This window comes from Lucilia cuprina, chromosome 5 (genome assembly GCF_022045245.1).
Source record: "Lucilia cuprina isolate Lc7/37 chromosome 5, ASM2204524v1, whole genome shotgun sequence".
NCBI classification, from domain to species: domain Eukaryota; kingdom Metazoa; phylum Arthropoda; class Insecta; order Diptera; family Calliphoridae; genus Lucilia; species Lucilia cuprina.
In genome coordinates this window covers 45,557,968-45,584,098 of record NC_060953.1, presented here as the reverse complement: position 1 = coordinate 45,584,098, position 26,131 = coordinate 45,557,968, and the positions used below count along the sequence as shown (strand labels likewise).

The 26,131-nt window shown below is 28.3% G+C and overlaps 1 protein-coding gene across 4 annotated transcripts; it reads right to left on the bottom strand.

Annotated features, from left to right (window-relative positions):
- Positions 1 to 1,712: 1,712 nt before the first annotated feature.
- LOC111685706 lies at positions 1,713 to 25,356 on the bottom strand. Of its 4 annotated transcripts, XR_006941145.1 has the most exons (7): positions 24,576 to 25,356; positions 10,910 to 11,041; positions 9,589 to 9,739; positions 8,801 to 9,528; positions 5,982 to 6,187; positions 2,723 to 2,882; positions 2,242 to 2,383 (listed from the first exon to the last, which is right to left on the bottom strand). XR_006941145.1 is itself a non-coding variant. In XM_046952867.1 (6 exons), exons 1-6 carry the CDS (start codon positions 24,760 to 24,762, stop codon positions 2,159 to 2,161), a joined length of 1,656 nt encoding a protein of 551 aa, XP_046808823.1. In that variant the 5' UTR covers positions 24,763 to 25,356; the 3' UTR covers positions 1,713 to 2,158. The 4 variants fall into 4 exon arrangements, 3 of the variants coding, with proteins under 3 accessions (XP_046808823.1, XP_023303740.2, XP_046808824.1); XM_046952867.1 differs by lacking the exon at positions 2,723 to 2,882 and having other exon boundaries at positions 1,713 to 2,413; positions 10,910 to 11,038; XM_023447972.2 differs by lacking the exon at positions 2,723 to 2,882 and having other exon boundaries at positions 1,713 to 2,413; positions 24,576 to 25,355.
- Between the last annotated feature and the right edge of the window lie 775 nt (positions 25,357 to 26,131).

The following is a 26,131-nucleotide window of genomic DNA, read 5'->3' as shown; positions in this document are numbered from 1 at the left end:
AGTTCAGTTCTAGTTCAGTTCTAGTTCAGTTCTAGTTCAGTTCTAGTTCAGTTCTAGTTCAGTTCTAGTTCAGTTCTAGTTCAGTCTAGTTCAGTTCTAGTTCAGTTCTAGTTCAGTTCTAGTTCAGTTCTAGTTCAGTTCTAGTTCAGTTCTAGTTCAGTTCTAGTTCAGTTCTAGTTCAGTTCTAGTTCAGTTCTAGTTCAGTTCTAGTTCAGTTCTAGTTCAGTTCTAGTTCAGTTCTAGTTCAGTTCTAGTTCAGTTCTAGTTCAGTTCTAGTTCAGTTCTAGTTCAGTTCTAGTTCAGTTCTAGTTCAGTTCTAGTTCAGTTCTAGTTCAGTTCTAGTTCAGTTCTAGTTCAGTTCTAGTTCAGTTCTAGTTCAGTTCTAGTTCAGTTCTAGTTCAGTTCTAGTTCAGTTCTAGTTCAGTTCTAGTTCAGTTCTAGTTCAGTTCTAGTTCAGTTCTAGTTCAGTTCTAGTTCAGTTCTAGTTCAGTTCTAGTTCAGTTCTAGTTCAGTTCTAGTTCAGTTCTAGTTCAGTTCTAGTTCAGTTCTAGTTCAGTTCTAGTTCAGTTCTAGTTCAGTTCTAGTTCAGTTCTAGTTCAGTTCTAGTTCAGTTCTAGTTCAGTTCTAGTTCAGTTCTAGTTCAGTTCTAGTTCAGTTCTAGTTCAGTTCTAGTTCAGTTCTAGTTCAGTTCTAGTTCAGTTCTAGTTCAGTTCTAGTTCAGTTCTAGTTCAGTTCTAGTTCAGTTCTAGTTCAGTTCTAGTTCAGTTCTAGTTCAGTTCTAGTTCAGTTCTAGTTCAGTTCTAGTTCAGTTCTAGTTCAGTTCTAGTTCAGTTCTAGTTCAGTTCTAGTTCAGTTCTAGTTCAGTTCTAGTTCAGTTCTAGTTCAGTTCTAGTTCAGTTCTAGTTCAGTTCTAGTTCAGTTCTAGTTCAGTTCTAGTTCAGTTCTAGTTCAGTTCTAGTTCAGTTCTAGTTCAGTTCTAGTTCAGTTCTAGTTCAGTTCTAGTTCAGTTCTAGTTCAGTTCTAGTTCAGTTCTAGTTCAGTTCTAGTTCAGTTCTAGTTCAGTTCTAGTTCAGTTCTAGTTCAGTTCTAGTTCAGTTCCAGTTCAGTTCTAGTACATACATAATACATATGTTCTTGTCTTTAATTTTGTTTATGTAACTTGTTCCGCATACAATGTGGTTTATATTTTGAGATCGGGCACTCGCTATAGTTTCATCCATAGTGTCCTTTATATTTCGGTCTAGTCTTGTCTCTTCTTATTTAATGTGCTTTGATTTATACTCTAGTCCACAGTTAGGCCTGAAACCTTGTATTGATCTATAGTCTACTTTAGATTCATCTACAATCTCGTGTGCACTAAAAATTGGATTAATCGTTTTAATACTCACCTACATACTTGTTTCATCTTTGAATAAAATGTTTTGTAATATTTTCTTTTATTTTTTTCATTTTCTTTAAATAAATTATACAAATTAACAATAAATAAATAAACTACAATAAATAAATGTAAATATATAAATAAATAGTTAATAAAAACAATTTTAATAGCACTTTAATCAACTAAGGAGCTCATTTATTCAGTAAGAAACTACTAAATTTAAAAAACAAATAAAATTTTATAGTTTAATTAAACAAAATGAATTCCTAAATAAATTAACTTTCTACAATTGGAAATAAATTTCATTGTAAAATAAATAAAAATTAAATTACCATTAAAATCGATATGTTGCGAAAAATAAGTGGTCAACTTGTAATTAACAAATTAGAGTTAGTTACAAATTGTTAACTTATTATTCAATAAACAATTTATTAAATTTATTTTGTTTACAATTTAAGAAGTAAGAAAACTTAAAATAATATTTTTTTTATAATTTAAAAATTTCTTATAATTAAAAAATAATTCAACTAAACTAAACAATATTGTGGCCTTTTTAACAGTTTCATAATGTTTGAAACTTAATTATTTTAATTTTTTTCTTTAATAATATTAATTTTTTTTACAAAACATTAAATTTAAATTTTTTAACTTTTCGCTAAAACCAAAACAAAATTTTTAAAACAAAATTTAAGGTTCATTCGTTACTTTTATATGTTTACAAAACATTCACTAGATTAAAGAAAATTTCAAAATTTCAAAATTTCAAATCGATTTTAAGTTTTACTTTCGTTGCCATTGATTTCGATATGCCAAATATTGGGGATCGTATTGTTGTGATTGTTGCTGCAGCAGTTGTTGTACCTGTTGTGGACGGGGTTGATAACTATCGGTTACCGAGTCGTAAGTGTTTTCCGTGGAATCTGTTTGTAAAGATCTCTTCCAATAGCCGCCACCACCACCGCCAGCCGATTCACTCCAGTCATCGCCATGATCTTCATAATGATGCTGATGATGTGCATGTTCAACATAAACAACCTGTCGTTAGAAAGATTTATTCTTTGAAATAAAATAACCCAAGGAAATACCAAAGATACCAAGTGTATGATTACAAAAAGGAGAGCAAGAAAATGAGAGAGAGAGAGAGAGTCAGAGAGGATCATTACGTTCTCTTCTTTGTTTGGTTTTGTAAATGGGAAGAAGGGGAGATTTCTTGCCATTCCGTGTGTATAAGTAGTTATAGTTAGAGAGATGGTGTATAAAAGGCGGTTTTGTTTCAAAACAAAGGGTGTATGAAAGAAGTGGGTTTAACAATCAGATCTTTTATTAACAAATTCTTTTATTTACCACTAGAGTTAGTTATTAGATTTTACTAACTGCTCGGAATTTAGTAACCAAAATTGTTATAGGTTGTTTACACGATCGTTTATGGTTCCATTAGTAGTTTTACAATTTTTATTATACAGTTTTTGAAAAAAAGACAAATTTTGTTTTATCATCTTGTTTCCTAAAAGAATTTTTTCAATTATTAATAATTATTTGTAATGGCCACGATAAACAATACTTTCAAAATTTCTCTAAAGTCATAGCTTTACCTCTTAAAAGAATAAAAAAGAATAAGCTTTTGTCTATCTAAAGGTTTTCAATTCTGGATTAACTTTACTATAAGTAATTAGCTACATCTGTAGCTCAGTACTCGGAAGAAGCTAAAAAAGATCTGTATTTAACGTCATGATCCATTTTGAGTCCAGTTTTTGTAAAACAGTTTTCATTGATTATATAGAGACAAATATATAAAAAAGACAGGAGAATGAAAGATGTGAATGGGGGATTTCAATCATAGTGCCTTAGAAACCCTAAAATGCCTTAACAGACAGGATCGATGGGTAAAGTCTTTGAATTTTTCGGAGATTAGTTTTCTTAGAAACCCAACAATCCCTTTATATGGTGGATCAGTAGTTAAAGTCTTTGAAAATTTTGGAAATTAGTTTATAGTTTTACGGATCTATATCTACTCTTTAAAATCTAGATCCAAACACTTTCTGACCAATTCATCTGCGATCTTATTACGCTGTATATTACACAATGTCCTGACACCCACACTACTTTACTTTGTATAATCTGACTAATACTTCCAGGACACTTCTGCTGAAGTAATTTCGACCAGATAAATTCCGGTCCCTGCACATTGGTTAAGAGTTTAGAATTATATTCACAGGATCGGTTGGTAAAGTCTTTTCTTAGAATCCCAACTATCTCTTTATACGGTGACAAGATCAGTAGGTAGTCTTTGAAAATTTCGGAGATTAGTCTATAATTTTACGGATATATTTCTACTATTAAAATCTAGATCAAATACTTTCTGGCCTATTCATCTACGATCTTGTTACGCTGTATATCATACAATATCCCGATACCCAACACGTCGTTACTTTGTATAATCTGACTAACACTTCCAGTACACTTCTGCAGAAGTAATTTCGACAAGATAAACTCCGTTCCCTGCCCATTGGTTAAGAGCTTGGAATCATTCCATTCGTTCCTTCTAAGAAACACTCTTAGTATAACTGGATCGGTTGGTAAATCTTTGTATTTTTCGGATATTATTTTTCATAGAACCCTAACAATCTCTTTATTCGGTATCAGTAGGTAGTCTAAGAAATTTTCGAAGATTAGTCTATAGTTTTACTTATCTATATCTACTCTTTAAAATATAGATCCAAACACTTTGTGGCCGATTCATTTGCGATCTTGTTAAGCTGTTACACCTACATATTTCGTGGCCCATCCGCTTTGGTCTTACAAGAACTGACTCAAACATTCTTAATAAGTTCCTAGCCTTCACACTATCAACATATTTTCGAGTGAGTGTCTTTATGTTATTGCCAGCTTTTCATAAAATGCTTTGATCTCCTTCTGAAATACACTATATTCAAGTCGAAATTAAATTGTGGTCTAAAAGACAATTTAATTTCAACCAGATAAACTCCGGCCCCTACCCATATCCAAAGACTTAGAAATTCACTCGTCTCTTCTAGGAAGCACTATTGAATACTTATCCCCAAAGTACAAGGTCGTAACCTTCAGTCCCTGTTATATCTATTTCGTACAGTGTGACCCATCCGCTTTGGTCTTACCAGAGCTCATTTAAACACTTTTAATAAGTTCATAGCCTCCAAACTATCAACATATATCCAGATGCGAAACAGATTTAGAATAATATCCAATATCGCTTGCGTTACTGGCATATCAGGGAGTATAGTTTTACTAGCAACTTTCGCTATATACCAGCCGAAAACTGTTTAACCGATTTATATGAAATTTGCCTAATCTATAACCTAATTTTATTTTAAAAATGTTGGACACTCTATTGGACACCATTTTTCTGTTTTAAATCAAATTTCGTATATATGCACAGAATAGCATTCTGACGAAAATCTGCTTTAACTTATATTTTCTTAAACTCCTCGCTTAGAAGATGGCAAAGAGACAATGCACGATCATCGAAGATCGCATATCAAGGAAAATTAGAGTAATTCTGATATAATTGAAGTCGCAGTAAAACAGCGATTAATTTTGGTGGGAAACCCCGCATATTTGTTAAAAAACAAACTCAGTTTCCTAAAATTTCTGAAAACAGTGCTCGTAGGTGTTTATATACCCGGAATATTAGGGAACCTATAACTAGTTAGAGACCAATTTATAGTGCGATTTATCTATGAATTTTACCTTATTTAAGAAATTTATTCGAGTTATGAAGTGATTTTGGTGATTTGATCCAAATATAGACCGATCCGCATCAAATTTTAAGTTTTCTTATAAAGAAATCTGCTGGGGACGAACAGATCTTTCTTTTCTTAATGATCGATATTTTCTTAACAAAGATCTGTACCGATCTTAACCATTTTCAATAGGCTTCGTCAATGATCATGGTCATTTCATTGCATTATCTTCAAAAATGCGACCTGTAGTTTGATTACAAGGTTTACGTGGACGGACGACAGACGGATGAAGGACATAGCTAAATCGACTCAGAAAATGATTCTGAGCCGATTGGTATACTTTATGGTGGGCATGGACCAATATTATTGTACGTTAGAAACATTAGCACAAACCCAATATACCCTCTTCACTAAAGTGGTGTAGGGTATAAAAAGTATACACTAAGTCAAAATATTTGTTTGTCGGTGTTATGAAGACATCAATGAGTCCACTTCAATAACTCAAAAATAACAAAAATTGCATCTAATTTTAAAGAAAAGTCTAGTTTAAAAGTTATTTTCTCGATCGTTATCCAACACAAGATCATACATCCTTGATCGACTGCTGCAATGTGATCAAAAAAATTTTTACACAATAAACAATATACAAGACTGTAGAAAAATTATATTAATTTTAACAAGTCCTTTGTGAAACCCTTAATCCAAAAAACACACATTTGTATAATACAATTAACAACAGTAACAAAAACAAGTGTAAAAAAAAAACAATTTTTTTCAAAAACTGTGAGTGCGAAAACCCATTGAATAAAAAAACCCAGTTAAAAAAATTAACGAACAATTAACAATAAATTAATAAAACAAACATGGAACTAAAACATTCATACCTTCTGTGGTGTACCACCACGTTTGACATCAATCCAGAAACGAGCAATATTAATCAGCAGACCAATCAGAGCAATGGCAAAGAATTTAATTTGTAAATGAGCACCCAACAATTTCAGCAATAATTCTATTTTGGCCTTAAGGAAAGAGCCCAAAAGCATCAGTTTCATTAAAGCCTTCTTCTTCTTCTTTTTCTTGCCGCGAGTCACTGTGTGGGGGGAGAAAATCAAAAGTAATTTTATGTTAAATAAAAGTTTCTGGGGGCGATAAGAGAGAAATGCTTAAAATTTAGAATAAATCAAAAAAAATGGGAGGTTTGTGGTGTTTGTTAGTAAAATGGGTGCGTTTTTTAGTGCGTTTAGATAGTTTACAGAGAGAGAGGAATAAGCTTAAAAGCTATTATTTACATAAAACAATTAACAAAAGAAAAACTACTTTTTCTAAACAAAACAATTAAAAAATTTTCATTTTCTTTCATTTCTTTTTAGATAAGTGTGGATCCTGAAGATAATAATGTTCCTACAATGGTGCTTGTCTCTACTAACACATGCTTAGTTTGTGCTTAAACCATTACCATTGGTGTAGAAACGGTAAATATAGTTTGTATTTGTGTGATTTCTAATTAACAATCCAAAAAAAATTTTATACATATTTTAAGTGTAATTGATGTTTACCTACTTCCTATTTTGCTTTTTTGTATGTTGAGTTAGTTGATCGATAATACAGTTTTCAAGGGTGACTTTACTAAGGTTGGTAACATTGATCTTTTGGCTTTAGATTCCACTTAAAGAAGTGATGCGAAATTTGACTATTTTTATGAACTTTTTTTGAACGATTTTGTATAAATAGAAATTTTCAGAAATTTTCTTTAAAAAAATTAAAAACTTTACAAACTTTTTTCAGAAAATTTTGTATAAATAGAATTTTTTAAAAATTTCTTTTTAAAGAAATTTTGATAATTTATTTATAAGAAAATTCACAAATTTCTCTTTAAAAAGTGAAAATAAGGAAATTTTTTAAGTGAAATTTTAGATTTTTTTTAAGTGAAATCTTGTAAAAAATATAAATTTAAGAAAATTTTCTTTAAAAAGAGAAAATTTCTTTAAAAAGAGAAAAATTTCTTTCAATAGAGAAAATTTGGGAAATTTTGTTTAACATAAGAAATTTTCTTTAAAAGAAAAAAATCTATGATTTTTTTTTTAAGGGAAAAATTTCTTTAAATAAAGAAAATTTTCTTTAAAAGAGAAAATTCGGGAAATATTCTTTAAACGGAGAAAATTTGGGAAATTTTCTTTGAAAAAAGAAAATTCTTTGAAAAGAGAAAACTTTAAATAAAGAAAATTTGGAAAATTTTGTTTAACAAGAGATATTTTGGAATTTTTTTAAAAGATAAAATTTAGGAATTCTTTTAATTTGAGGAAATTTAGGAAATTTCTTTAAATAGTGACAATTTGGGAAATTTTTTTAATAAGATAAAATTTGGGAAAATTTTCTTTAAAAAGTGACAATTTGGGAAATTTTCTTTAATAAGTATGATTTTAGAAGATTTTCATTAAAATAATAAAAACTTTTCGAAGATCTTATTTTAAAAATGAGGCAATTTTTTGAAGTTTTCATTTGAAAAATATAAATTTAAAAAATCTTAAAAAAATTGAGAAAATTTGGGAAATTTTTTTGGAAAGAGATAATTTGGGATATTTTCTTAAAAAATTAAAAAATTTTAAAATTTTCTTTAAAAAGAGAAAATTTGGGAAATTTTCTTTAATAAGAGAAAATTTAGGAAATTTTCTTTATAAAGTATGAATTTGGGAATTTTTTTATAAGAGAAAATTTAGGAAATTTTGTTTAAAATGTGGCAATTTGGGAAATTTTTTTAATAAGAGAAAATTTCTGAAATTTTTTTTTCAAAAGTGACAATTTGGGAATTTTTCTTTAAAAAGTATAATTTTAGAAGATTTTCGTTAAAATATAGAAACATTTTCGAAAATCTTCTTTAAAACAAAAATTTTTTGAAGTTTTACTTTTAAAAAAATAAATTAAAAAAATTTTAAAAAAGAGACATTTTCAAAAATTATTTCAAAATAAAAGAAAGTTCCAAAAAATTTGGGAAAGATTTGAGAAAGATAACAAGATAAAATTTTGCAAACATTTTCTATAAAATATAGAGAAATTTTAGATTTTTTTATAAAAAAGAGAGAAATTTTCTAAAGTTGTCTTTAAAAAAAATTTGAAAATTGTTTATAAAAAAGAGAAAACTTTTCGAACATTTTCTATAAAATATAGGACATTTTCGTTTTTTTTTTTAGAAAAAAGAGAGAAATTTTCTAAAATGAACCTTTATCTATAAACATTTTTTCTTAAAAAAAAAAGAAAAATCTTCTTAAATTTTCTTAGAAAAAGAAGAAAAATATTCAAAAAAGTTTAATTTTGATTTTCAAAAAGGGAAAAAATTTTAGAAAATTTTCTATAAAAAGAAGAGAAACATTTTCTATAAAAAAGAGAGAAATTTCAAAAAAAATTATAAAAAAAGAGAACACAGATCAATTTTTGAAATTTTAGAAAAATATCAATAAAAACTTTATCGAAAGAGAAGATTTTCTATGGAAAATAAATCAACTCCTTTCTCCATAATTTCAATCAACTCACTCAACTTTTCTCCCTAAAATCCTAAAAAAAGAAAAAAAAAATCAAAAATATATATAAAAAAGCAGGGTCAGGAAGGAAAAAAAGCTAAAAGCAAGTAATAATGACCAAAAAAAAAAAAAATAATAATAATAATATGTGTATGGAAAAGGTGCAAAAAAGTTATTCAAACACACACCTCCATTACTTCTACCATATTTCATTGAATGTTTTTTCTTGCGCTTTCCGCCAAATCCATCGTCAACATCCCATTCGGCCAATTCTTCGAGTAGACCCAAACCTAAATGATCGGTTGCAGGTTCTTGTTCAACAACATAAGTAGCAGTAGCACCGCCATGACCACCACCATGTTGACCCTTCTTCTTCTTGCGTTTCTTTTGTTTTAAAGGTTTGATTTTCTGGACAACTGGCTGTAGCAGCTGTGTAGCACCATGAGCATCAAAACTATCATCATGATGTTGATGTGATGCTAATTGATGTTCTAATGGTTGTATGACTAAGAGATTAGCAGCTTGAGTTCCAATATCATGTTGACTGCCCTTCTTCTTTTTCTTTTTACGTCGCTTATTGCCACCTCCTGGTTTTTTAAGTTCTTCAACAGCATCATCAGTTTCTTGTTCATTATCTTCGTTATTGTCTGTTCCCTCTTCGATTTCAAAGAATTCCGCATCACTATCAGCAGCTTGACTAAGATTATTTGCATTCTCTGCCCCATTATTGGTATTTTTTAAATCTCCTGTCTGTTCATTAGCATTGCCAGTATTGTCTTGTTCATCATCTTCCTCTTCATCCTCATCATCGTCAGTCTCTTCATACTCATCGGTATGTTCTTCATTTTCTTCATCGTTTTGTGTTTGATAATTGTTTTTGGTATTTTGTAAATATTCATATTCACGTCCTAAAAATCTGTAAGGGAATAGAGATTTAATTTACAATAACTACAAAAATTCATTATCGATATTTTACCCATCCATAGTTTCAGCCAAATATTCTTTCATATAATTTGTTCCAATTTCAATTTTCTTTAAAATTGTTGAGGGTTTTTCTTTGCTTAAGGTTGTGGAATCACTGTAGCCACGTCTTTCTAGTGTGGAGTTCAATTGACGATCGGCTTCAGCTGGAAAAGAAAATTAAGATTATTTAATTTGATAAATTATAATACAAAGAGTTTAAACAAATATCGTGGGGTTTAAGGACTCAATTGTTCAAAGTGTCGCATATAAACTGATCTCGACAATAGTCTGGTCTAAAGTATATATTATAATCTACTCTATAACTATAGTCTGATTTATTGCCCATAATCTGGACTACAGTCTTGATTATAGTTTGGCATATACTCTGGAATATAGTATGCACCATATTCTAGGCTATAGTCTGCACTATATTATGGGCTATAGTCTGGACTATACTCTGAACTATAATGTGGGATATAGGGTGGACTATGGCCTAGACTTTAGTCTCGAATACAGTCTGGTCTTAAGTCTTCAATGAAATCTGGTATTGTCGATTGTAATCCAAAATCTTGTCTATAGACTCTAATAATTTCCGGTCTATAGACTCGACTATAATATGGTCTGAAGTGTGGTCTAATATGGTCTATAGTGTGGTCTATAGACTCGATTAGAGTCTGGTCTACAGCCTCAATTATAGTCATATCTATAGCCTCGACTATGCTCTGATCTATGGTCTCAAATATAATACGATTTGTAGTCTAACCTGTAATCTGTTCTATTGTCGATCCTGTAGTCTCAACTGAAGTCTCGTGTACAGCCTCGATTATTGGTTTATAATTTAAACTATACTGTCAACTAAGTAATTTACGATGAACCTAAACATAATAAACTCTTCAAGCAAATGTTGCGCATGCGTTATAACTACTATTTTATAAGCCTACAATTTTTATCATTTTAAAAACCTCTGCATAACCACCGGCTTATTTTTATTGATTTATGAACTAAACTGTAATTATTTATTTTTATGGTGATATTTTATTTTAACCACAAACTCAGCTACTTAGTAGAAAACAAAATCACAAACAAAAAACTGGTAAGACATTAAAAAATAAAACCATAAAATTTTAATATTTCTGCAAGTAGAAAACTATTTTAAAATAGCTAAGATTAAGTGTTAACTACATTTTAAAATAACTGCCACAACTAAAAGTTTAAACTTATTAAATTACGCAATATACATATTTAATGGTCACAAACAAAAAGAAAGAAAAATATTAATAATAGTATAATTACATTTAATAAATTGTTGTTTCTTAACACATTTAACAACTTACCTTTCAACTTTTGCCACTGAACATGCAATTCCCCATCCCAAATGTCTAAAAGACGGGCCGATTGTTGACGTGCACAAGACCAGGGCTGTTCTCGTATGGGACATAATATTAAATCAAAATATGGCGAAACTGCTGTAAAGATTAATTAAAAAACAAATAATTTTTAAAAAATTTATTAATTTTTTTGTTGCTATTTTGTTAGCAAATTTTCTAAAGAATAAAAGAAATTTTCTTATTTTCTTTACTTTTGAATAAATTTTTAAACCGTGAATTGTTTTGTTGCGCTTTGTTAACTTAATAGTTTTTGGTTGTTGAGTTAAATTAAATGGTAATGTTTAGTGAATAATTATAATAGAGGTATTCACGGTTATTATTAGGAACTATGGAGGAAAATTAATACACTCGTACACTGTTATGGAAAAGTAATTAAAATGTTTTGTTTTTTGCTCTGGGTTAAAAAAAGAACACTTTTATAGACAGAGTATAGACTTTAATTTAGACCAAACTATAGACTGGACTGTATACCAGACTATTGAATAGACCAGACTATAGATTAGGCTATATACTGGACGACAGACTAGACTACATACTACACTATAGACTAGACTGTAAACTAGACTATAGACTAGACTAAAGACCAGACTATAGACTAGACTATACACTAGACCATAGACTAGACTATAGACTAGACTATAGACTAGACTATAGACTAGACTATAGACTAGACTATAGACTAGACTATAGACTAGACTATAGACTAGACTATAGACTAGACTATGGACTAGACTATAGACTAGACTATAGACTAGACTATAGACTAGACTATAGACTAGACTATAGACATACTATAGATTAGACCAGGCTATAAATTGTACTATAGAATATCCTTGATTCGGAGACTTTCTACCAGAGTACCGAAATATATACAAGACTATAGGGTAAACAATATACCAGATTACAGATCACACTATAGACGATCCTAAAAACAGAAAATGGACTCTAAGAAACAATATTACCAGACAGTACTGCAGATTATTCAAAAGAATTCGGAAAATACAAAAATGAAACCCCCAGTTATTGAAAACAGAAATGATTTAATCTAGTTTGTGAATCTCTGATCCAACATTTAACATACTTTTCATATATCATATTTATTTGTTTTGATTTCCATTCATCGATCGAATATATCAACATATCACAATTTTTACACTTTGACACACATGAGAAATTTGCATAAAATTTTACTTATATGGTTAAAATAACAATATGTTGCATGCAACAAATAGTATTAGTGGTAAAAATCCTCAAAGAAAACCACAATAAATAAAGACAAAATTTTCTTATAAAACATATGTATACCGATATGAGAAAGTTTATTTTTTAGGAATTTTTTATTGGATCAAAATTGATTACTCAAAAGATCAATGGGCTTTACATCAAATTTAAAGCTTTAAGCTTTCACTAAAGAAACCCTAAAATGTAGTAAATACTCAGACAATAGAAATATGTAGTCTAATGTTAGTCATTTAAAAGATCTTGAAATTTTTATAAAACTCATGTAAATTCATTACAATGGCAATTAAGATGACCTTGTGTTAACCAAAGGCAACAACCAAGCTATAACATTATTTAGTCACGTTATTAGGAAAAGTGTTAAGAAAATCTAAAAAAAAACTTTTCCTTAAATAAATAAGTGAAAATAAGTATCAGTTTATAGGACTGTTGCTACATTATGTTGTTTTTGTGGAAAACATGTTTGAAACATTAAAAAAGACAAACTATTGTTACAAGATCCTCATTAATTTTCCACCCAATTGCAGTGAGTGCAACTAGTAGCAGCAGATGACTACTAAAGCTAAAGATTTTAGACTTTTCTGATAAATAATTGTGTAAGTGTGTGTGTGGGTTTAAAAGTCAAAGCCACAACTACTAACTTCAAGTGACATATAACTTTGGCCAACAACGTGGTGGCTTCTTTTGTTTCTGTGGCTTACAAGGAATTTTTCATTGTTATTTTCCTAAGCTAAATGCATCTTTTATTTAACATCTTGGTTTCCCATGAAATGTCATCATCAGTTATCGTTGTTTGTAGATTTGTGTAATGTTTTTTCTTTAGGTGGTTTGCAAAAACCAAAAAAAACACATCCTTTAGAGAGAAATTCAAGTTCATGTTTTGTTAGATTTGTTGACAATATTTTGTTTTTGGTAATACATTTTAATTTCACTTTCTCTATAAGACTTTATGAGTTTGATCATAATGGAGGAAGCTATTGTTTATATTTTATTATATATTTATAGTAAAAACTTTAGACATACCTATACTCAGGACTGTAAATTAATATACAATTAAGACTTTAGACTGATCTATAGTCATGAATGTAGACTGATCTATATTCAAAACTATAGACTGATCTATAGTCAAGTCAACACTACAGACTGGTCTATCGCCAAGACTATAAACTGATCTGTAGCCAAGACCAAAGTCTGATCTACAGTCAAGATTTTAGACAGATCTCTATCATTACTGTAAATTAATCTACAGTTAAGACTTTAGACTTATCTATAGTTATGACTGTGGACTGATCTATATTCATATCTATAAACTAATTTATAGTCAAGACTACAAACTGGTCTATTGCTAGTGTTGGCTGATCTGTAGCTAAGACAAAAGACTGATCAGTAGTCAAGACTACAGACTATTCTGACAGATCTTTGGTCAAGACTATAGACTGATCTATAGTCAATACTATAGACTGATTTATAGGCAGGACTGTAGACTGATCTATAGTCAAGACTACAGACTAATCTATAGTCTAGACTATAGACTGATCTTTGTCCAAGACTATAGACTGATCTATAGTCAAGACTATAGACTGATCTGTTGTCAAGACTGCAGACTATATCAAGACTATCTATAGTCAAGACTATAGACTGATCTATAGTCAAGACTATAGAATGATCTACAGTCAAAACTATAGAATGATCTACAGTCAAGACTATAGACTGATCTATAGTCAAGACTATAGACTGATCTATAGTCAAGACTATAGACTGATCTATAGTCAAGACTGTAGACTGATCTATAGTCAAGACTGTAGACTGATCTATAGAACAACGTGGTGGCTTCTTTTGTTTCTGTGGCTTACAAGGAATTTTTCATTGTTATTTTCCTAAGCTAAATGCATCTTTTATTTAACATCTTGGTTTCCCATGAAATGTCATCATCAGTTATCGTTGTTTGTAGATTTGTGTAATGTTTTTTCTTTAGGTGGTTTGCAAAAACAAAAAAAACACATCCTTTAGAGAGAAATTCAAGTTCATGTTTTGTTAGATTTGTTGACAATATTTGTTTTTGGTAATACATTTTAATTTCACTTTCTCTATAAGACTTTATGAGTTTGATCATAATGGAGGAAGCTATTGTTTATATTTTATTATATATTTATAGTAAAAACTTTAGACATACCTATACTCAGGACTGTAAATTAATATACAATTAAGACTTTAGACTGATCTATAGTCATGAATGTAGACTGATCTATATTCAAAACTATAGACTGATCTATAGTCAAGTCAACACTACAGACTGGTCTATCGCCAAGACTATAAACTGATCTGTAGCCAAGACCAAAGTCTGATCTACAGTCAAGATTTTAGACAGATCTCTATCATTACTGTAAATTAATCTACAGTTAAGACTTTAGACTTATCTATAGTTATACTGTGGACTGATCTATATTCATATCTATAAACTAATTTATAGTCAAGACTACAAACTGGTCTATTGCTAGTGTTGGCTGATCTGTAGCTAAGACAAAAGACTGATCAGTAGTCAAGACTACAGACTATTCTGACAGATCTTTGGTCAAGACTATAGACTGATCTATAGTCAATACTATAGACTGATTTATAGGCAGGACTGTAGACTGATCTATAGTCAAGACTACAGACTAATCTATAGTCTAGACTATAGACTGATCTTTGTCCAAGACTATAGACTGATCTATAGTCAAGACTATAGACTGATCTGTTGTCAAGACTGCAGACTATATCAAGACTATCTATAGTCAAGACTATAGACTGATCTATAGTCAAGACTATAGAATGATCTACAGTCAAAACTATAGAATGATCTACAGTCAAGACTATAAACTGATCTATAGTCAAGACTATAGACTGATCTATAGTCAAGACTATAGACTGATCTATAGTCAAGACTGTAGACTGATCTATAGTCAAGACTGTAGACTGATCTATAGTCAAAACTGTAGACTGATCTATGTCAAGACTATAGACTGATCTATAATCAAAACTATAGACTGATTTATAGTTAAGACTATAGACTGATCTATAATCAAGTCTATAGACTGATCTATATTCAAGACTATAGACTGATCTATAGTCAAAACTATAGACTGATCTATAGTCAAGACTATAGACTGTTCTATAGTCAAGACAATAGACTGATCTATAGTCAAGACTATAGACTGATCTATACTCAAGACTATAGACTGATCTATAGTCAAGACTATAGACTGATCTATAGTCAAAACTATAGACTGATCTATAGTCAAGACTATAGACTGTTGTCAAGACTACAGACTGATCTATAGTCAAGACTATAGACTGATCTATAGTCAAGACTATAGACTGATCTATAGTCAAGACTATAGACTGATCTATAGTCAAGACTGATATATAGTCAAGACTATAGACTGATCTATAGTCAAGACCATAGACTGATCTATAGTCAAGACTATTGACTGATCTATAGTCAAGACTATTGACTGATCTATAGTCAAGACTATAGACTGATCTATAGTCAAGACTATAGACTGATCTATAGTCAAGACAATAGACTGATATATAGGCAAGACTATAGACTGATCTATATTCAAGACTATAGACTGATCTATAATCAAGACTATAGACTGATCTATAGTCAAGACTATAGACTGATCTATAGTCCTGACTATAGACTGATCTATAGTCATGACTATAGACGTATCTATAGTCTTGACTATAGACTGATCATGATATATTTCCTCAATATAGACTGATCTATATAGATACGTCTATAGTCTTGACTATAAGCAGATCAATAATCAAGACTATATATATTTCTTCAATATTTTCTTTAAGTGTAAAATGTGTGTAAAAAAACCAATTCAATTGTTTTATTTTTAGTACAAGTTGCTTTTTGAAAAAGTGTTTGGGTGTGTGTTTAATAAAAATTTCAAGAAAGAATCATACATGCAATATATATTTTCACTTAATTAAATTTTAATGCCAATTTTTAGTTTTCTATTACTCTGCTGCGTTTGCTGGCTGATTTATAAAACAATTTTCTTTTATTAACACGATCGAAATATGAATTAACTATGGGTAAGACAAACAAAATAGATTTTATCTAAATTAAAAAAGAGAGAGCAATTGCAAAAGTATTTAAAATGTATAATTGATAAAATTTTGTATTAATTAATGAAATAAAATGTATGTTTTTAAATGATAAAATTATTATTGCTAATAAGCTTTTAAACTTACTGTGAGCCAAGCTGTAAAAAGCTTTCCTAGACTAAACAGAACCTAACTTAAGCTAATTCCCAAGATGTAGTTGCCAAGGAATTTGTTTAGTATAATATTCCTGGATTAGCAAAAAAAGCTTTTGCTTTCTCTTTTAATGATGTATGAAGATAAGTAGTTTCCTTAAAATTACTTTTATTTTTTAACCACAAATTTCAAAATTTTAATTTAAAACATTACTTTCCTAACTGCTGCTACATTGTCTTACTACTAGATAATGAATGGTACTAGTAAATCACAAAATAAGTCCACTGTTTACGCCCAAACAACTAAACAAAACCAAATTAAACAAATCAATCTTATAAAAGATTTATATTACTCTTGCCCTTAAGTACCCATAATTTTTTATTTATTTATGAACTAAAAATGCAAATACTTAACTGAGTTAAAGAAACAGAAGAGATGACTTTCACTACTTAGAAATCCTAATGACCATAAACAAAGTAAACTTACTAGACTTTGCTACGGTCAAGTGCAAATACAAATAAAATGCTTACTAGTAAGTACTACTAGTTGATTTGTAAGGCAATATGACAAGCACAAGATAAATAAACAGCCACTTGCTTATTGATTTAAATTATTTATTAGCTTAAGTATTTGATTAACTGTTTAAAAGTTAAAGCAAAAGTTGTTTAAATTATTAGCAAAAATCTTAAGAGATTTGTCAACCGTTAGTTTTGTATTAAAACTATAAATAATAGAAAACTGTTTAAAAAATTCAAATTGAATTGAAAAATGTTTTAAATTAATAGTTAAAATAAAGTTTATGAGTTTCTTTGTCAAGTAAAATAGATTAATTAGTGTTACATTGTTTTGAGATTTTATTAAAGTCGAACATAAAGAATTCGTTAGTTTGTAAAGATTTAAATAACGTGTATTTTTTATAGTTTTTAAAGCTACTTAGAAGTTTTTATCGTTATTATTGTTGAATTAAATGAAACGATATCAGCTTATAGTGTAGAGGATTTTAATGAATTTATATAATTAATTTTAATGTATTACTAACAAAAAAAATACGATAAAAAACAAGATGTTCTAAAATATAATTAAAAACGAAATTATTGAATAATAGAATATAATAATGATTCAAAATTAAAAAAAATATAGATCTCTAGTCAAGACATGATCAGTAACCGTCTATACTCTTATTTATAGATCAGAAGTATGTACTAGTCTAATGTAGATCAGTTTACAGCTTACAGTCTAATACATCCTCTTCATCATTCTATAGTCTTTACTATAGGTCAGCCTATAGTATTTACTATAGGTCAGTCTATAGTCTTGCCTATTGATCAGTCTATAGTCTTGACTATAGATCAGTTTACAGTCTTGACTACTTACCAACTAAAGTCTAAAGTTTTTTATAGTCTTGACTATTGATCACTCTATAGTCTTGACTATTGATCACTCTATAGTCTTGACCATAGATCACTCTATAGTCTTGTCTATAGATAACTCTATAGTCTTAACTATAGATAACTCTATAATCTTGACTTTAGATCACTCTTTAGTCTTGACTATAGATCACTCTATAGTCTTGACTATAGATCACTCTATAGTCTTGACTATAGATCACTCTATAGTCTTGACTATAGATCACTCTATAGTCTTGACTATAGATCACTCTATAGTCTTGACTATAGATTACTCTATAGTCTTGACTATAGATCACTCTATAGTCTTGTCTATAGATCACTCTATAGTCTTGACTATAGATCACTCTGTAGTCTTGACTGCAGATCACTCTATAGGCTTGACTATAGATCAATGTATAGTTTTGACTATTGATCAGTATTGCCTATTGTTCAGCCTATAGTATTCACTTGAATTTACTATACTGATTGTAGATCAGCCTATAGCTCTTAGTATAAATCAGACTATAGTCTTAAATATACATCTCTCTATGGTTTTGTCTATAGATGGCTCTACAATCCTGACATGGGACCGCTCTATAGTCTTGGCTATGGATCACTCTGTAGTCTTAACTAAGGATCACTCTGTTGTCTTGACTATAGATCACTCTGTAGTCTTGACTATAGATCACGCTATGGTCTTGACTATAGACCACACTCTTGGCTACAGATTAGTTTAAAGTCTTTTCTACGGCCTATAGATAACTTGATCTATAGTTGAGACTATTAAATTCTAATAACATACACATTCCTAACACGTGCTTATTAAATAAAATTCCATATTACCCTTTTGGCAACAAAATAAATTTGATTACCCATCAAAAAAAGATTTACCACATTAGATTGTTAAGAAACAAAGTTAAAATATTTATGAATACAAATATTTAAACCACATAGGTTTATGAATCATTTTTATTTTATTAACATGTCTAAGACTTTCTCTACTTTCATTGCGCAAAATAAAACTAGTATCAACTACCACAATGCTTGATTCGCTGTAAATACGCAATATTTGATTTTTTTATAACTAAACACCAGTTATGTTCGAAGTAACAACTGTAAACTTGCCAACAATAATAACGATAAAGCCAATAACAACAATTAAACTAGATTTTTATTTTTTATTAATTAATTGATTAGATTAGGAAATCCTAAGAGACAATTTTTTTTCGCAATATATAGAAATGTAAATGACAAGTTTGTAGTTTAAACATGATAAGTTTAAAAGCATTTTCTATAAGTACTTTCCTTTCATTTATCTTGTTTCAATTAAATTTTAAAATATTTTTTTTTTTGTAAAATACATTGAAAACAATAATTAAATAATATTCTTCTGTTGAGAATATATTTTAATCATGTCACCTTAATATTTAAACGTGTAGGAGCTGAACATGTACATTAAGGATTTAAGTACCATTTTTGTCCCTTTTTATTAAACTCTACTCCAAAATTAAGCCGACAACTTTTTTTTTAATTTAACATTTAAAGCAACGAACTAGAACTAACCTAGAACTGTACTCAAACTGAACTAGAACTGAACCAGAACTGAACTAGAACTTAACTAGGACTGAACTAGAACTGAACTAGAACTGAACTAGAACTGAACTAGAACTGAACTAGAACTGAACTAGAACTGAACTAGAACTGAACTAGAACTGAACTAGAACTGAACTAGAACTGAACTAGAACTGAACTAGAACTGAACTAGAACTGAACTAGAACTGAACTAGAACTGTACTAGAACTGAACTAGAACTGAACTAGAACTGAACTAAAACTGAACTAAAACTGAACTAGAACTGTACTATAACTGAACTAGAACTGAACTAGAACTGAAATAGAACTGAACTAGAACTATAACTAGTAATTAAAAATAGACGTTTTCAATATTTCTTTTTTTTATTTTGTGACTTTCTGAAAACTATTCCATATAAAATCAGTAGGCCTATATTCTAATTCACTTTTCACACAATTGTTTTGTTTTTAATTTCTAATTCCTAGAATACGTATTTTTTTAAATATTTGAATAATAATTTTTTATATTCTTCTAAAGCTTCATAATTTGATTTCTGCGTCCTCTAAGTAGGTTTTTAGTTTTCACAAACAAAAACCAAAAGAGACCCACAGAAATAACCCAATTAAAATTATATATTTTTAACACAGTTTTAATTTCTTTTTGTTTACTTTAAAAAGACAAGTTTTTTTTTCATTTGTTTTGTTTAAAAATATTTTAAAACCATAATCAAAACAAACCACCCAGGCAACACCTTAAAATTATAAAGTGTTTAACACCTTTTTGTTAAAACAAAACTAAACATAAACACTTACTGCACTAGTTAATTACTTTAAGAATAATTCTTATTTTTATACATAAAAGTGTAAATGTCTATTTAAGTTAAAAATGACCCATATAACAACCTCTAACCGGTAGACGACTCACCTCTGAATACTTCTTTTTTCTTTATAATAAAATTTATGCTCATAATACTTTTCATACACTTCAAGTCTCTTTAGAGTAAAAAAAATATTATTATAATAAACAACTTTATATAAACAAATACTATAATTTATTTATAAAACTTGTAATTTACATGCTATTTTGCTGTTTTTCTTTTCTTCTTTTCCTCTTCAGTAAAGTAGGCAATTTGTTCTGCATTTTGATTTCGTTCAAAAGTGCGATGAATATGACAAACATGTTGACATTATTTACGATATTGTAAATCATGTCACACTAGTTAAATTAAATTAATATGTTCTAAACACAATGGCGCATGGCCCTCTATATAAACTAGTCATAGAAATTGTATAACAAGTGACATAGATAGACATAGATTCTAAATCTATTTAGAGTTTTAGTACAGAACTCTTAAACAATATTATGAGTGATATTTGAAACTAGTAGGTCTCATATGTATATAAAAAAAGGCAGGTGATTTTAATGAAAAGAAAGTTTTTTTAAACGTTCATATGTTTGTATGTAGGTGTTGTATACTAGTTGTAAACCACATTACCAGTTCTTTACAATTCTATTGTTAGACTTAACTATTAAAGATAAGTCCCTAGGGAAAGTGAATTTTATGTTGAACTAATATAAAACTTTTTGACAAAATTTGAAATATGAAAAAAAAAATTCAATAAATTTTAAAAATTCCAAAATTGCAAATCTAATAAAAATCAAAATTAAAACAAAATACAACTACTTTAAAACAATTTTTCAAATTTAGTTATTCTTACGATAAATATGAAAAATATTTACGATAACATAAAAAATTACTTTTTTCATAAATAAAGTAAAATTCAAAATTAGTTTAAATTTGTAGGAATTTAGGAAAAATTTTAAATTTGCTTTATTTCTAAGCTAAGCGGGAAAAAAATTTACGATAAATTTAAAAAAATTCCAAAATTGCAAATCTAATAAATATCAAAATTAAAACAAAATACAACAACTTTAAAACAATTTTTCAAATATTTTTATTCTTACGATAAATATGAAAAAAATTTACGATAACATAAAAAATTACTATTTTTATAAATAAAGTAAAATTTAAAATTAGTTTATATTTGTAGGAATTTAGGGTAACTCTATATTTGCTTTATTTCTAAGCTTAGTGGGGAAAAATTTACGATAAATTTTAAAAATTCCAAAATTGCAAATCTTGTAAAAATCAAAATTAAAACAAAATACAGCAACTTTAAAACAATTTTTTAAATTTTGTTATTCTTACGATAAATATGAAAAAAATTTACGATAACATAGAAAATTACTTTTTTCATAAATTAAGTAAAATTCAAAATTAGTTTAAATTTGTAGGAATTTAGGAAAAAATTTAAATTTGCTTTATTTCTAAGCTAAATGTGAAAAAATTTACGATAAATTTAAAAATTCTATAATTTAAAATTTAATGAAAATCAAAATTAAAACAAAATACAACAACTTTAAAACACATTTTCAAATTTCGATATTCTTACGATAAATATCAAAAATATTTACGATAATATAAAAACCTACACTTTTCATAAATAAATTAAAATTCAAAATTAATTCATATTTGTAGGAATTTAGAAAAAACTCTAGATTTGCTTTATTTCTAAACTTAGTGTGAAAAAAATTACGATAAATTTAAACTTTCAAAATTTGCATATCTAATAAAAATCAAAATTAGTTTATATTATAATGATTTTTAAACAAATTTCAAAAATTTTTTATTTCTCGAGTAAGTAAATTACTTTTATCGGAAATTTAAAAAAAATCAAAATAAGTTTATATTTCTAGGAATTTAATAAAAATTATAAATCTGATTTATTTTCAAAAAAAATGTGAAAAAAATTTACGATAAATTTAAAAATTCAAAATTTGTAAATCTGAAAAAATTTACGATTAATTTTAAAAATTCCAAAATTGCAAATTTAATAAAAATCAAAATTTAAACATAATACAACAACTTTAAAACACTTTTCAAATTTCGTTATTCTTACGATATATATGAAAAAAATATACGATAAATTTAAACCTCCAAAATTCTATTGATCTAATAAACATCAAAATTAGTTTAAATTATAATGATTTTAAAACAAGTTTTAAAACTTTTTTAATTTTTTGAGTAAGTATTAGAAAAATTTACGATAAAGTAAAAAATTAATATTTTCTAAAATTTTATAAAATTCAAAATTAGTTTATAATTCTAGGAATTCAATAACAATTTATAATTTGCTCTATTTCTAAGCTAAGTGTGAAAAAAATTTACGATAAATTTCATTTGCATCGCTTAGTCCCACATTCATTCCTTTATGGGGTATCTGTTGTAATTCGGCTTCAGCACCGAACTTATGCCGAAATGAAGACTTCATCGTGCATCTATCAGTCTTTTTACCGCAACTCACTCAGTCCCGCGAATTTGGGTTTAAAAGACTGCCACTATGTGGATCTCGAAGGAATCTTAATCAATTGACCACCTAGGACATAGTTCTGCGGGAAACTGGTCACACGTAGTAATAGATTATGTGGTTCTCTATGTGGATCTCGAAGGAATCTTAATCAGTTGACCAGCTAGGACATAGTTCTGCGGGAAACTGGCCACACGTAGTACCAGATTATGTAGTTCTCTAGATCTACCCTAGAGCAAATCAATTCGAGAGATGATTGAAAGGGAAAAAAAGGTTTTGAAGAATCCCTAAGGAATCTCAATCAACTGACTAGCTAGGACATAGTTCTGTGGGCAACTGGCCAACCGTAGTACCAGATTATGTAGTTCTCTGGATCGACTCCAGAGCAAATCAATCCGAGGAATGATTGAAAAGGGAAAAAAGGTTCTGATAGCACCTCTTTTCCCTGGAATTGCAATTATGAATTCTTTCATCATGATAACATAAATGTTAAATATTAACCCCGTATTCATAAAGATATTAATAGCTTATTTTAGGTTTATTACACACATTTTCCATACAAAATTTCTACAATAAACCATCAATAAATTTATTAAGTATTATGTATAGGGGGGTAAATTTATGTGTTAAAAAATAGGACTTTAATGGATGCCAGATGGCGTTTTTTCGACCATTGTAATTCCCTTAATGACAAAGCCCTTAATATGTATGTGATAAAAAGGTCTTCATTAGAATCTTAAGAACATAGTCCGACAGATTTTTAAGCCAGAGACCAAATTATACTTTTCTCAAAGACTTGATCTGCTCTTTAGCCGAATCTCTATCACATTTCGCTTTCGAGATATCGTGTCCTGAAGTTTGATTAAAAAAAACACAATTTTTAACTCTTTTTGAAATGTTTTGTAAAAGCAACAAGACAACTTTGTTTAGATAATGTTGTATGCGGTCCTAAGGTATATTCTGTTAGCTTTTAAATAAAGACTTAAAATCTTTAAATTTCGAGATATCTGCTCATTATGTTGAACATTCGATAATGTCTTTGCAAACGATATAGCATTAGAGTATTAATCAAAATATTTGTAAACTTGAAGTAATTATAAACTTTTCTCCATGAGCGGGCCTAATATTATTTTTGTTATTCATTTTAATGATCATTAAGAAATTAATTGATTAAAATTAGCATAATTTTGAATAAAATCTTAAATATGAATGCAGGAAAAAGTTATTTAACTTTTATAGAAAAAGTGTTTAATTTATTTATAAAACATTTTTGTATGTTACATTTCAAAACGTTTTTTAAAGGGTTTATAGTTTCTAGAAATAATTATATAATATTTAAAGAGCGTTCAAATCAAATTGCAATTTTAATTAAATAAAATAAAAATTCGCCAATAAACGTGTTTGCAATATTTATGAATAAAAGTAAAAGTTTATTAAAGCATGAAAATAGGAGAAATTTTATACGACAAAAAAAAACAACCAAAACATTTTATATTAAAAAGATGCAAACAAAAAAAATTTAAGCTAAACAACAACATAAACACCAGGCAAATCAAAATTTATGGAAATACTAACTAATGCAACATCCAAGTTTAACAACTTAGATGAATTTCAAACAAGGCAACAAAACAAGATGTAACCAACAACAGCAACAATGAGCCAACAAACATACCTACATGGCCAACATAAAAGTTGTTCAATGAACATTTTCAATTTCATTATAAAACTTCATTTGTTAAAAAAAATCCCAAAAAATATAAAAAAGAAGATAAATAAGATTCAACTTACCACTTCTTTGACTTGAAGCTGCTGCGGTCTGCTGTTGTTTATGCTGTAGTAATTGTTTTTGTTGTTGTTGCTGCTGTTGTTGTGAAGCTGCATAAAAACTTCGACTGCGTGAGCTGGGTATGGGACTCCAACTGTAAACAAATGGCATCAAGACCAATAATAACAATAAATTACGAAGCCAATCCATTGTTGTCAACACAGCAAGTTAAAAGCTTTTCTTATCTTCAACTTAAAGAATCTTCTCTATACAAACACCTTTTTTTGAATGATGTACAAGTTATAATTTTCTAGATTTTTGTTGTTGTTATTGTCTTTAAAACAGCGTTTCGTAACCGTTACATTAATTGTCATTAAACATTAAGAAAAAAATGAACAAATGTAAAATGTTTTTTTTGTTAAACGTAACATTTCAATGCAATAGAAAACATATTATGGTTTTATTAACGGTTTATTTAAGGTTTTCTTTTACAACATTTTATTTTCAAACTATTTTTTCTTTTATTAACTTTATTCACACATCAACAACACCTTCTCTCTAAAGGTATTAAAAATTTTATTTTGATTAATAAAAAAATTTTCACTGATTTCTTTTGTTTTTTTTATTTGAATATTTTATTTTGAAATACTTCTTCTTCTTTACCACTTTGTTACATTTTTATTTTCAAAATTTAATCTCGGATAAGACCAACCAAAACACAGCAATAATTGATCGTTTTCTTTAGTTGCTGCTTAAGCAGCTGGTGGTAGCTTAAATTTTGATGCAGACTCTAGCAAGTTCAAGGTAAAATTAAACCATGACTAGCATACGTAAGAAGTTTTATACCGGCGTTTAAGCTCAAAGTTAAACCTGCAGCTTAAGAGTGGTTTTTCCTTACCAAACCATAAAGAGTAAACCAGACTTTAACTTAAGAGTAAAAGAAAACATTTAAAAGGTAAAACCACCATATTACTTTGTATGAAAAAAAAACAAACAAAACTCTCTTTTTTTTTTGGTCTACACAAACTATAAAAGCTTTTATAAACATAGGGGACTTTTTTTCAAAAATTGTTCAACGTTCTGCTGTGGCATTCATTTATACTTACACACCTCAATGTAAGGAAAGTTATTTAATTTTTCTTACTCACTTTTCAATAATCATTGGCTCGTTGTTGGCTGTTTGTTATCAATGAAAGATTAATAAATCATATTTAACCATAAACTAAGTTTGCTACTTAAGTCTTTTGTTTTGTTTGCCTTTAATTGTCGCAACTGAAATATTTCTAATGAAATTATTAAATATTTTAATTAAAAATGGTATTTTCTATTAACACTCTCTTTTATTTTTTACTGTAATAGGAACATTTTTTAAGAAATATTTCAATTAATATGAACAAATTTTAAATACTTAAGAAAAAATTATTGAAAAGTTTAAAACAAAACAACTTTCATTCATTTGAAATATTGAAATATTTTATGTTTCATAGACGTTATAAGGTTTCCCTAGTAGAAAATCTAACAAAAAAAATCTTATAAAGTTTTTTTAAAGAACTGAGCTAGAACTGAACTATAACTGTGT

Excerpts from the sequence above, each read along its gene's own strand:
- LOC111685706 (XM_023447972.2), bottom strand. The coding sequence starts at position 24,762 with ATGGATTGGCTTCGTAATTTATTGTTATTATTGGTCTTGATGCCATTT. Across the intron at positions 11,042-24,575 it reads AGCTTCAAGTCAAAGAAGTG|CAGTTTCGCCATATTTTGAT; the intron begins GTAAGTTGAATC and ends TAATCTTTACAG. Across the intron at positions 9,740-10,909 it reads TCAGTGGCAAAAGTTGAAAG|CTGAAGCCGATCGTCAATTG; the intron begins GTAAGTTGTTAA and ends TTTCTTTTCCAG.